Source organism: Pelmatolapia mariae, linkage group LG6 (genome assembly GCF_036321145.2).
Source record: "Pelmatolapia mariae isolate MD_Pm_ZW linkage group LG6, Pm_UMD_F_2, whole genome shotgun sequence".
Lineage (NCBI taxonomy): Eukaryota > Metazoa > Chordata > Actinopteri > Cichliformes > Cichlidae > Pelmatolapia > Pelmatolapia mariae.
In genome coordinates, this window is record NC_086232.1 from 31,235,325 (window position 1) to 31,248,129 (window position 12,805).

At 36.9% G+C, this 12,805-nt stretch overlaps 1 protein-coding gene across 1 annotated transcript in view; it reads right to left on the reverse strand.

Annotated features, from left to right (window-relative positions):
• tusc3 (tumor suppressor candidate 3) overlaps positions 1-12,805 on the reverse strand; it is an 81,281-nt gene that overhangs the window by 8,956 nt on the left and 59,520 nt on the right. Inside the window, exons 7-8 of the mRNA XM_063475404.1 lie at positions 7,088-7,151; positions 4,536-4,610 (exon numbers count right to left, since the gene is read on the reverse strand). Coding sequence (XP_063331474.1) covers positions 4,536-4,610; positions 7,088-7,151 — 139 coding nt within the window. The remainder of the gene's footprint in view (positions 1-4,535; positions 4,611-7,087; positions 7,152-12,805) is intronic.

A 12,805-nucleotide genomic window follows, 5' to 3' on the forward strand; every position in this document is an offset into this window, starting at 1 on the left:
TTTTTAACCTTAGTTTAAAAAACTTGACAATGTATTTCTCATTCACCTATTCACACACACACTGAGCAGCAACTTGGGATTCACTGTTTTCCCCAAGAGTAAGGGGAGAGGCTAGGGTTTGAGCTGCTAAGACTGCGAGTGGTGGAGAATCCCCTCTACCTTATGTTCCTTTTGAGGTCAAATAAGGAATACACTGATGCCCAATTGATGAAAATATTCAAGTACTATATTATAGAAATGTGCTACCAAATGACTTAATTGAGAATAATGTATATTTTACGGTGTCTGCACAGAAAGTGCATGTGTCCTTGCTCTTTCAGGGTTGCAACATCCACATATACAGTGGGAGCATCAGAACGTCTGTGTATCTTCATTAAGTAGAAAGGGATGCATTTACCTTACCTCATCCATTATGACTGAGAGATCTTAGTATGCATCCACGGATAATGACACACACACAAGGCATGCAAGTATGCCAAGTGATTTATGACCTTGGCGAAATGACAAGTTGTTTAGACTGAATGATTTCCCTCAGCGACAAAGGTGGTAATCCCTCTTTTGACTGTATGACTTGGCTCAATTCAAATCACAATATATTGGCATGGTAAAAATAAATTTACATTTCCCAAGCAAGAGGAAGTCAATAAACATATTAAGTTAAGCCTATTTAATTAGGAGGAGAAAATGAATAGACTGTAAAACTAAATGATTCCTCATGTTTTCTGCAGCCAATTGGTAATCAAAGAATAAACTGTGAAGTGACTCCATCAGCAGATACAATCACACACAAGTCATTGACTTTACAACAAACCAAGGCAGATAGAATAAAAGCCTGTTTCCCCCCTATTACAAAAATATAATCGTTCACAGTAATTTCTTTTTGTTCACTAATATATTCTTTACTGGGATAGGCTGGGGACAAACATCTGACGTGGGCCAAGACTAGCATTTCACACCAAATAATGAGAAAAGCCTCTTTATCTATATTACATATAGATAATTCCAAGTTTGACTTAATAGAGTGACAGCAGGGTGTTGTAAAGAGACAAATGGGAGAGAGACAGAACCACTTCATTCTTCAGACACATGCTACATACACCTATTTGCATTTTTAAGGAGAAGCATTGATGCTGCAGCAGTGTAATGGCCCCAAACAGACCTCGAACAAGCTTGTTACGGCCCTAGCTGGGCCTCCTGAAACTGCCCTTGTGTGGGTGTGGTGTTTTCTCTCCGCCTCTTCCTCTCTTGCTCCACCCCTTTGTCTCTCTCTTGCTCTTCTCTCTCCCCAGGACACAGCTGCTGCTCATTGGCCTCATTTACCACCTGGGCCCAGTCAGCAATCACCTCTCTGAGGTCATATAAGCTGGGGATGAACTGGATGTGAGAGGGTGGTTTTTCTCTGGTGTTCCCACATTGTGTGTCGAAGGTGTCGGGAGAGATCCTATAGTGTAGAGTTGTGGAGTGTCGTGTGCAGTTTAGTTGCTTCACGTGAGTAGTGTGGGCCTCAGCAGCAGTAAAGCCAGCTGCTGCTAGTGACAGGGTGAGCTTCTGGGCCCCTGGAAGTGCCTCCTCGTGGTGTGGAGTTTTTTTTTGTTCGGTTGTTGTGTTCTTTGTTCTTTGTTGTTCTTTTTTCTAGGGTTGTTGGAAAAACGGCGTTGCAGTCTTTATGTTAAGATTATCTATAATAAAAACTATTTTATTTACTAAACACCTCTGTCTGTTCTCCTTTCATTCTGTTCTGGATTCATTTGTTACCAGTCCCCACACACACCCCTAGACCTTCATCGTGGGGACGTAACAAAGCTGAAAACCAAAGAAGAGCCAAATAAGTATTTTTGTTTTGGGAACACCTGAAGTCAAGACAAAGCTAATTAACTATTTAAGCTCAAGAAACTACCAAACACTGCAGTACTGACTGGATAAGATACGTGATCAGGTTTTGCACAAACTCTTTGCTGTCATTAGACCAAAACAGTGCTGCCCCAGTTTGATAGCATATTATTTTTATATGGCAGATGATCTCCTGTGGTGACCCCTAAAGGTAGCAGCTAAAAGACAAAGGAAAATCAACCCCCCCCCCCCCATAATTAACTTACATTTGAAGAAAACAATATGTTAATTTTGGCGGTCTATACCTTTGATTCAAAGTTGGCATCACCCCATTTCCTGTACTGTGTTCCATTTTTTCCCGCCCCCTCCTTGAATAAATCTATTAAAAATGACTTTGATACACACGTGTTTTTCTGTAAATTACATAGAAAATTTCTGTAAGCACTAAAATTCTTGTGTTTCATTATAATGTAATCCTCATAGTGTGGTTCCTTTAATTTATGTAAATTAGTAGGTAGTATTTCTACAAAAGAGGCTGAATTGAAGTAGTCGATATACTAAAAATACTGCTGGAAATTATGGAGTCCTCTGCACTGTGCACATGATATGTCGTCATTTTACAGGTGATAATTAAGTGTGCCACCTACGCATGTGTGCGTCTCTATGTATGTAGAGTGGTATGCGTTTGTGTGATATTGGAAAAACAAGTCTTGATGTTGTTAAAAAAACTATTATATTTTTAAATGTCAAGCGTTAACATCTAAAGAAGTACTCAGGGTTGATACTCTTTCCCTTGGATATTTAGAGCGATCCTTTAATATGGGACCTCACAAAGACAAGTGAAACACTTTTTTGAGTTGGTTTTTCATCACATTAACTCTAATTAAATCCCCTAGTGTGTAACCGTGTCTATGTGTTTGAGGTAATTACCAGAGAGGTCATCTAATATCCATCTCCCGCCATAATCTAGAAATTATCCTCAAACTCTTGTAAAATATTAAGGGCTGTTTAGAGGCTTGCACTAATTTTCTGATATGATTTAGTACCACACCAAACCAAAGGTATGATCATGGTGATTAAATAAATAGTCAAATGTGTGCACACCAAGCAAAAGTCCCCAAGGGGTGAAAAGTGAAGCACACATTATAATGTATTGCCAAAAATTGCAACTTCTCTAATCGCAACTTGAGGTTGGCTACAAAAGTGAGTCAATCTTCAGACTTCTGCTTTCACTGCAAATAAAACGGGTTCATAGCCTGGTGCAGGCCGGAGGTGTTACAAGCATTTTAATAATATTACTAGAATTATATTACAAATAGCATGGACAATTGTGGTTCTTAGCACATCTAAGAAGTATGTGCTTAAATTTTGGTAAGCGAAATTGATAACATCCAAGCCTCTAATCTAAATATAAAACTAGTAGCTATAAAAAACTAACACGGCTGCAGCCAAAACATCATTTTTTAGTCCAAAACCAATGATTTACCTCATGGTGCTCGTTTAAAACTCATGGGTTTATTTAAAAACGGCTACATCCATATGTAGACCAGAAACCTTGTATAAGGAGTTACAAATTGTTATCCCAGACTCACCTTAAATGTGATCAATGAAGTGCTCTTTACAAATATAATACAAACTTATTTGATCAGCATTTACTATTAGCCTCTACTCTAGCTGACATTAAGTTTCAGATAATTTAATGTATCATTTGACAATATATATATGTCCAGAATCAGGTATGACATCATCTTTATTTGTTTCATCTCATAGTTTGTGCTTTGTCCTAGTGTCTTTATGCCCTACTTTTTTTTAACTTCACCACCCAGGTGGTTACAGCAGATGGCTGTCCAACCCTGGGTCTGGTTTTACCATTTCTTTGTGTTAAAAGGGACTTCTTCCTTCCCACTGTTACCGAGTACCTGCTTGTAAAAAAAGTCTACTTGTTGGGCTTCTCAAACTAATATTGCATTACTTTACCTTGAAGTGACTGTTGTTTTGAAGTTGCATCATATAAATACAGTTGAACAGAAATTTTATTGATCCTGCTCTGGTATAACCTATGCTCTTAATGGTTGTGTTATATTGCTGGGGGAATGTGTATTTTTAATTTATTCTGAGCGTTATTATGTGACATCTATTTAGCATTTTATGTACATTAATTTAACTTTAATTGAATACCAATAATTTCAGTAAAACGTTTCCCACAACACTACTTTTAACAGTTCTCGAGTTAATACTTTTTAACTTTCAGGTCATAACTGAACTGTGGCATTAAACTTCTTTACTTGCAAATTGCATAGTTGGTGGCTGCATAATTACTTGCTGCTTAGTAAATCAGATGTTAATTCCAGACAGACTGCGAGTGTAAATTCAGTAATTATCAGTATTTTTTTTTTCAACCCATTGTTAATTGCAAACATCATAGATGGATCCAGCTGGATACCATTAGCATTTCCATTAGTTTCTGTTTATGTGATATTCATGTAGATTAAGAACATATTTTGCATGAATGAGTTTTTTTTCTATAAAGCCACAGAAAATTAACTTTTCAAGTTTATTAGTGATACCTGAAATATATTCAATGTAAGGGACGCAAGTATGCCACAGCTCCAATGTATTTAGTTTCAGTTACACACACACACACACACACACACACACACACACACACACACACACACACACACACACAGACTTTGTCAACTTACTTCTTCTCTTGCCAACATCTCCCTTGGAGGTGGCAGCTTCATTGAGTAGCACCATCCCCATGGTGATTGCAGCATCTGGGGCAAGGTTGTCAAGGAAACAACAGGCTCGTAAACACGAAAGAAGAAAGTAGAAATTTATATTGAGAGAAAGGTTAGTTAAACTATTAATTTTAATGACTTTATTGTGGTGTAGCACAACGAAAACAGAACAGTCTATAGAATAATGAAAAATCTAAAAGTCAATCAAGAAAGTTCATTCTCAGCAAAGACGAAGGATGTTATAGCTTATATACATATATGTAAACACACACACACACACACACACACACACACACACACACACACACACGAACAAAACTTTTCGGTACACCGAAAAAAAAGAAGTTATTTGTCTTGTGGCTGATGTGATCCCATGGAAGATGGTGTGTAGATACAAGTTTGTCTAAACCGCTTGTGGTAAGTGAGAGATTATGTAAAAATGTCTATAATTTAATACATTAATTTTGTTTGGACAACAACAAAAAGCTACACTTCAGACAGACAAAATTAAAAAACATGTTCGTATATTTCTAAGCCTCTTCTTAAGCTATGTCGACATAAGAATTATGCACCAAAAAACCCCCCAAAATAAACCATGAACAAGCAAATGCTCAAATATTCATTTCAAATGAACAAGAATTAAAATTTGTTTATCAAATAAAAGAAAATATAATAACATAGCTAGTAATTTTGAAAACAAGTCTTTGTCTGTGCTCTTGTAGAACATGCATAAAGTGAAATTAATAATATCACACAGCTGCAGAAAGACAAATCAGTTTAATCCTAACTGCAAAAAGTAATTCGCAGTTAGGATTAAACTTTAATAATTGTGAACAACTCATACAATACTCATACAATATTGTGAAGACTTATATATTACAGAAGCAAACATTTTTTCATTCAACACCTGAGCTGTTTTGAAATCACTTCAAGCACAGCCTCAAATGGCTTAGTGCCTAATTACAGATTCTTCTCTCCAGCATGCTCTGCATACAAATGCACACAACTAGGCAAAGCCTGATGGGGTGCACAAACAAAGACTGCCACATGGGAACATACAGGGGAAAAACTAAGGTATTCTCTTGATGTTGGGGTAAAAGACATGGCATGCTGGTGCGACACAAAGACATGATCTCAATGTACAGCAAGGTGGCTGTTTGGGTGGCTATATAGGGTGTCACAAAAATTATTATAATTACAACTATAGACCAATCTGCATTGATATAAAGTTTCCATCATGTCAAAGCAACCGCTGCTTTTTCTCTTACAAGAAGCAACTGAACTTGAATAAGACTGTAGCAGGGCTGAAACTATAATAATAAAAAAAAAACAGTTCCTTGGCCTGCAGGCATCCTACACCCTCATCAGTCTATAGTAACAAACATTATGAATATGTGAACCTTAGATTATGAAATAAAAGCATATTAACTATGCAGTAGCTACCTGTAGGAGAGCTGCTTTAGAAACACAACTAAAACAGGTCTTTGTTTGTTGGATATTTTTACCTTTAAATTCTTTGCTTTGTTTAAAGAATATAAAATGTCATTTTGAACAGTCACACCATGTTTGATAAACAATATAAAGCCCTGGAAACATAACAATCAAATTTAACACTTGTTTAACACTTCATTCACACCAATATCAGTTGCAACTTTAGTATAACTAATAACCACCAAGATGCTAGACAGTCTACAAATAAATGATACCAGCAAGGAAACATTTAAATTAGTATGGTTGTGTAGCTTAATGTGGTAACTGTTTCTGCATGCATAAATTAAGGATTAAGAAGATTACATTCTTCTATGATGCTCATAAAATGTGCTCACTCCACCTGCATTCACAACAAAGGTAGCTGTGTTACTATTTCAGCAGGTGCGTATGTTTCATTTAGGTGTAATCAGATGGGCAGAAAATTTACCAAAAAAAACCAACAAAAGCCCTGTGTGACCATGGACAAATAAATATAGCTTTGCAGCAGGTGTGACCTTGGACCTGTTATTTCCTATGGGGGGAACAGAACAGCTAGGAATGAATGGTATCATTACCCACACATACAGAAGCCCCACTGCAAGTACACATGGGTATACAAGCAGACAGAAGTAAACAAATACAAAAAGAAAAATCTATCCTGCCAAACAAGACCACAAGAAAATACATGCAAAGACATACTCAATCATGAGCGGTTGGAATTTGGAACAAATCAGGCAAGGAGAAAAGTTGAAAAGAGGACAACCCATTGTCTTTGTATTTCTTCAGTCCAACAGAAAGGCCTTAACAGAGAATGCGCAAAGATTTTTGACTTTGTTGGTGGGAAAAAAGTCAAATAAAAACAAAAGGGAACACTCTTTCAAACATAAAAAGTTCTCAAAGGTGCTGTCGGTGAGGAAATGGTGATTTAAAAGAATCTGCTGCCAAGATGAGCTGCTGGACATTTCATGGAGATATATTACTCTAGATGATTAGCATTTTGCAACATGTGACACACAAACAAGAACAAGTTAATTAAAGGATACTCAGAAGAAGGATGATGTGAGACTCTGCCACAAACTGTGCCTGACTGCTGCCATGAATATAACTCTGGGGGGAAGAGAAAGAGAAGAAAACAATGTCAGTTAAGAATTTTCTTTTCAGCTAGTAATTCAGTCACTTACAAACTCAATAAAACTTCTATAATAAACAAAAGGATTGTGGTTCTGGAATTATTTTGTATTACCACACAGTAATGCTACCAGTTCTTTAAAGGGCTAAACTGAATCATCAGATAAAACCACATTCATAGTTTAGCCTGTTTAAAACTAACTTCAGTTGTGTTCCCAGACAGCAGTTGTATACTCTTTCTGCAGCGTCCATGGAGGGTTTCTACCAGCTGGCAGTGTATTATAAATGGACTAGACAAACAAGCAAATAAACCTTAAAAGTAATTGAGTAAAATCTTTCCCAATGTGACATTCTGAGGGTGGCATAAAACGGAGCATAGACAGGACGAACAGGATTTTAAGAGACCCGTCACTAGTGTTTTAATAAATTAATAGAAAGTGTGGATCTGAGTGGGGAAGTAATTGTATTTAATTAAATGTATGTTGCTTGAGTGTGTTTCTAGATCAGAATACGAGTTCATTAATGTGTTTGTTCATATGACTCAAGCCTGAAGAATTATCCATGTGGTGTGTAGGTGTATAGAAAGGGTACATTTTTCATGCAGTGGGCAGGGAGGTCAACCTAAACCTACATTACCAATCACACACACATACACATATGATTGCTCTGAATGGGAATTGGTACAATGTTTTATGCAGTCTGCCAAAGCTAAACTTCCCAGTTCAGTACAATCTTCTCTAAATGTTGAATTAATTGTACTTTAAAATCTTTCAGAATGAATCAAATACAAAACAATAAAAAAACAAAACGGAAATAGTACAGGGTCATCAAATCTAACCGTTCCAGAAACACAAATTATAATTATCCTGATTTCTATGCATTTCAGACACTTTATGATCAGAATCATTGACATCTAACAAATTGATCTCCAAAAGTTGATTCTGTTCATCTGGACGTAGCGTTTTGTGGGAGAAACGTTTCGTCACTCATCCAAGTGACTTCTTCAGTCTCAGCTGACTGCAGGTTTCCCCAAATCTTATAAACAGTACATTTGCATAATGACTGAAACCAGCCCACTGAAGGCTGGTTTCGAAACGTTTCTCCCACAAAACGCTACGTCCAGATGAACAGAATCAACTTTTGGAGATTTACTTTCCTGGATGATTGAGAATGCACCAAGACCTAACAAATTGATCTTTTTTCCGCTATAACTTATAGCCATCTAAACCTCATAACATGCTTGGACTAAATGCTGGGATTCCAGCTCCTGTGCTAAGATGTCAGAGGTCTACTTTGACTAATATCTGTCTGTTAGAGAAAAAGAAGCAGACAAAATGAGGGTCTGAGGAAAGGAAACAAACAGAAGAAGGGAGAAAGTCTTTCAGAGTGTTTAACATTGTTGAATCCCTGCAGATTATCAGTGTCTAGGCATATCAAGGGTCTGCTTTTCCACTTGAGTGGTGCAGTGTTCATTCCTTTTCTATCAAACAAGAATAAGTATGGAAAGATGAATAGAAGATGACAAAAGAGGTGGAGTAGAGGGTGGACAGCTTTTTCTTGCTTCAGTGGAGAGAAGTGAAGAATTTTTGCACTTGAAAGCAGATAAAAACAATGAGGCCTCGGTGCTGAAACAGATCCTTTTGTTTTCGGTATAAACCTGTTATTCTCCATTAGCTAGGATTTTTAAAATTATTTTCGGCATTCTTTTCTTGCTGACTAGAAAAACAAAGCTCATGTACTAGAACAATGGGAAACTGTTTGGAAATTTTCCTTACATTCCTAATCAGTACATTTGAAACTGGAAGGGGAATTTTGGTTCAGCAGTGGTAGCACATTGGGCAACTTTGGGCTGCCTGTCTATTTGCAGTGAACGTCTCTGGGGCAAGTGGAAAAAATATTTGGTGCATCTGGTCTGTAGTCTCCTCTTCCTAGTGCTCTTATTGGTCCATCCATCAGTGGCAGAGAAGAGAGAAGTTGTAACATACAAAGAGCTGAAGTGAAGCTGAGTGTTAAAAACAACAAAAAGTCTCCACCGCAGGTGCTGTCTGTACTTCTTTGAGGTTTTTGCCCCTCCTCAGACATCTCCACATAGACAACGGAGCGGCAGATAGTGGCTTGCACCTTCACCATTCCCTAACTTCCCTGTTTTGTGTCAATAGAAAGAGCAATTTGCATTTGCTGGTGATGATACTAACCTAATACTGATATACAAAATGAAAAATAAAATGACAACTATAGAATACACCATTTGTGAACATACTGTAAACTCTTAATATCATGAACCCAGTTTACCTATTAGATGGGCACTGTGCCAGATATATTGACACTTACACTGTGATAAACCCATTTCAGATGACGGGGGCACTTTAAACCCATGATTTGCCCCCTTTAAAAGGTTAAAGCTTTTGCTTGCTAAGTTGATAATTGACCCATCACATGAGTTTCAACTGATAACCACTGTAAGATATAGTTCAGACCAGGATATGCAAAACAAGCAATCTCTAGCTGCCTTTTGTCCTTACACCTACATAAGCTTTTTGAATGAACTTCTGGTGTAGTTTTCAGTTAACTGTAGAGCTCTTCATTTTAATACGGACTAAGAAGCCCACTCACATTTTCAGGAGACTATTAGTTAAGCTCGTTAAGTACACTATGAACAACAGTATGAAGTGGTTTAAAAAAAAAAAAAAAAACTGCCACAATGACAAAACAAATTAAACAGGTCCTAGAAAGTTTGGGAAACCACACACTAAAACTAAAAGGTGCATCAGTATCCAATGGGGATTTTTCTTTCATTACCGGAACTAAAAAGAAACCTCCAAACAACAACAAAAAAAAAAAACATCCATACCATTGTTCCACTTGCTACATGTTACCCTTAAGCACAAAACAAGTCAATGCTTGGCGGATAAAACATTCTTCAATCCATGGTTGGGCACTTCCAATTAATCTGATGAATTAAAATGTAGCTGTTTAATTCATTAATGTGCAGAGTGGAACAGAGTGTGCATGTTTCAGTGTACGTAGCTAAACAGGTGTCCACAAAACACATAAGTAAATGTTTGTAAATTAAACTGTTTAGAGAGAACAGGCTTTTGAGACATTTTGTGTGGCTTTTGTGTGAGTGTGTGTTAATCAGGAGGATTTACCTCAAAGTGATTTGGGGTATAAAAGCAGCAACCTTCAGTCTTCATGTTGGTGAGATAACAAAGACATTTAAAGGAGCTAATGCAGAAGTCACATCTTGTAACTTTTTCTCTTACTTAAAAAACAAAAAACAAACAAAAGCAACCCCCCAAAAAACTAAATCCCATTCTCTGAGGTGAAAGTCCTCTTATTTTTTTTTTTAAACCAGTGATCTCAAAAAATTTGTTCTCCACTAAGATACCAAAATAAACCAATAAAAACAGTGGTTACTTGATATAATATTTAGAATGCATTTTGATGCTGCTAAATGTTCACCAAAATGGCAAGCAGAAGCACCTGAAACCTCTCGCACATCTGAAACTATTGCAGTCATTAAAGATTTAAAATATTTAACAATGTTCGAAGGACTGCAAGAAGACACATCCTAAAAGCTCATCTAGTTGTAAATGTACTTTGAGAAAGTTGTAAGATAAGATGCTACAAGTGCTGAAGAACAAGTTAATATAGAATTATTACATTATAATATAATATTATATATTATAAGAGTTCTGTTCTTTGTAATTGGTATAATCTATAGACGGGGGGGGGGGTGTACATGTACTTGGTGCCATTAACTAAATTTCTCTTATATTGTAAGGTTTGCAATATTATATGGTTATATTTCAATCAAAATAGCACAAAAAGGTCAAAACATAATATTAGTCATTTGCTCAGTTTTGCTTCAAGTCTATCTGTTGCTGCTCAGTGCAATACATAGAAACCCTCACCCTGACATACTCCATAATCTTTGGAGTATGCCTAATATACAGAAACCCTTGTTAACATTTTTTGTTTTAAATATTTCTTGTTTTTACTTTTGTTTCATTTTTTTAATACACAAGAAAAAAAACTATTATATGATCGCTGGTGCCATTCTGGTGCACAGCATGCTGACACATACATTTTCTCCTTTTTAAATAGGCTCACAATGGCTTGCCTGCATAAATTTAGGCAGGTTCATGCTGGGGAGCGTCTGGTACAACTGCAGTCTACTACTGCTCCAATTAATCTGATGGATTAGTTTCTTGCTTTTTGGAGAGGTATTTTTTTGGTTCTTTTTTAAGACTGCTATGTCTGCAAATTAGGTTGAAACATTGTTTGTCTTGTATTAACAAATGATTTAAGTTAGATAGAGTGGTAAATAAAAGTTGGACATGCGGCCCCACTCGATATAGACAAGTTACATAAAAAATAAATAACATATTCAATCAATCAATAGCTTGGGATACATGTGATAACATTCTTCTTCAAAAAGAATGAAGATGTGCACAGCAGTATATGGCGACTATGTTCATGGACCCATTTGAAAACACTGACATTAAAATCATCATTATACAAGAACAACCATCTGTAACGTTATGACAGAAATTATGTATTTGCACTCATGTAAGTATAAAATATTGATTCACATTTAATACACATTTGTTTAGCCCAGCTTCTGAAATAATAGGTTATATATGAATCAGCCTTCAATTACAGACAGGCTTTCATTTCCAAATAACAGATCTGGTGAATCCTCAAATTAAATTTTACATCAGTTTGAGAATGGCTGAGTGCATACAGTACATACACAACGTTTGGCCCTCATTTACCTGCACACACTCCAGAACTGCTGTAAATATTCTGGGGGTTCTTTTGAGTTGGGAAAATCTTTCTTAACCACATGCACAGGAATAATGAAAACAAGTAATGCCACACACTAATTGTTGCCAGTTCGAGCCCCAGCTTGGACAGTCTCGGTCGTTGTGTCCTTGGGCAAGACACCCGTTGCCTACTGGTGGTGGTCAGAGGGCCCGGTGGCACCAGTGTCTGGCAGCCTTGCCTCTGTCAGTGCGCCCCAGGGTGGCTGTGGCTACAATGTAGCTTGCCATCACCAGTGTGTGAATGGGTGGATGACTGGATGTGTAAAGCGCCTTGGGGTCCTTAGGGACTAGTAAAGCGCTATACAAATACAGACCATTTACCATTTAAAGTAAATATATATACATATATACACATACATATACATATATACACATACATACATATATACACATACATATACATATATACACATACATACATATATACACATACATACATATATACACATACATACATATATACACATACATACATATATATATACATACATATATACACTAGGGGTGCAACAATACTCGTATCGATATTGAACCGTTCGATACAGTGCTTTCGGTTCGGTACGCATATGTATCGAACAATACATAATTTTTAATTTATTTTATCAACTTTTCTTCTGACGATGCTGTCTGTGTTGAGAGCTCAGTGGATCTGCGTTCGACTTATCCGCCTAGGCTGCACTGTCGAGCGCAGATCCACTGAGCGCAGCGCAAGCTAGCGAGACAGAAGTTGCTCATTGCAACATGGCAAATTGAACCTCCCCCACCCTCATTCAGATCTGGCATTTGGAACTATTTTGGTTTTCA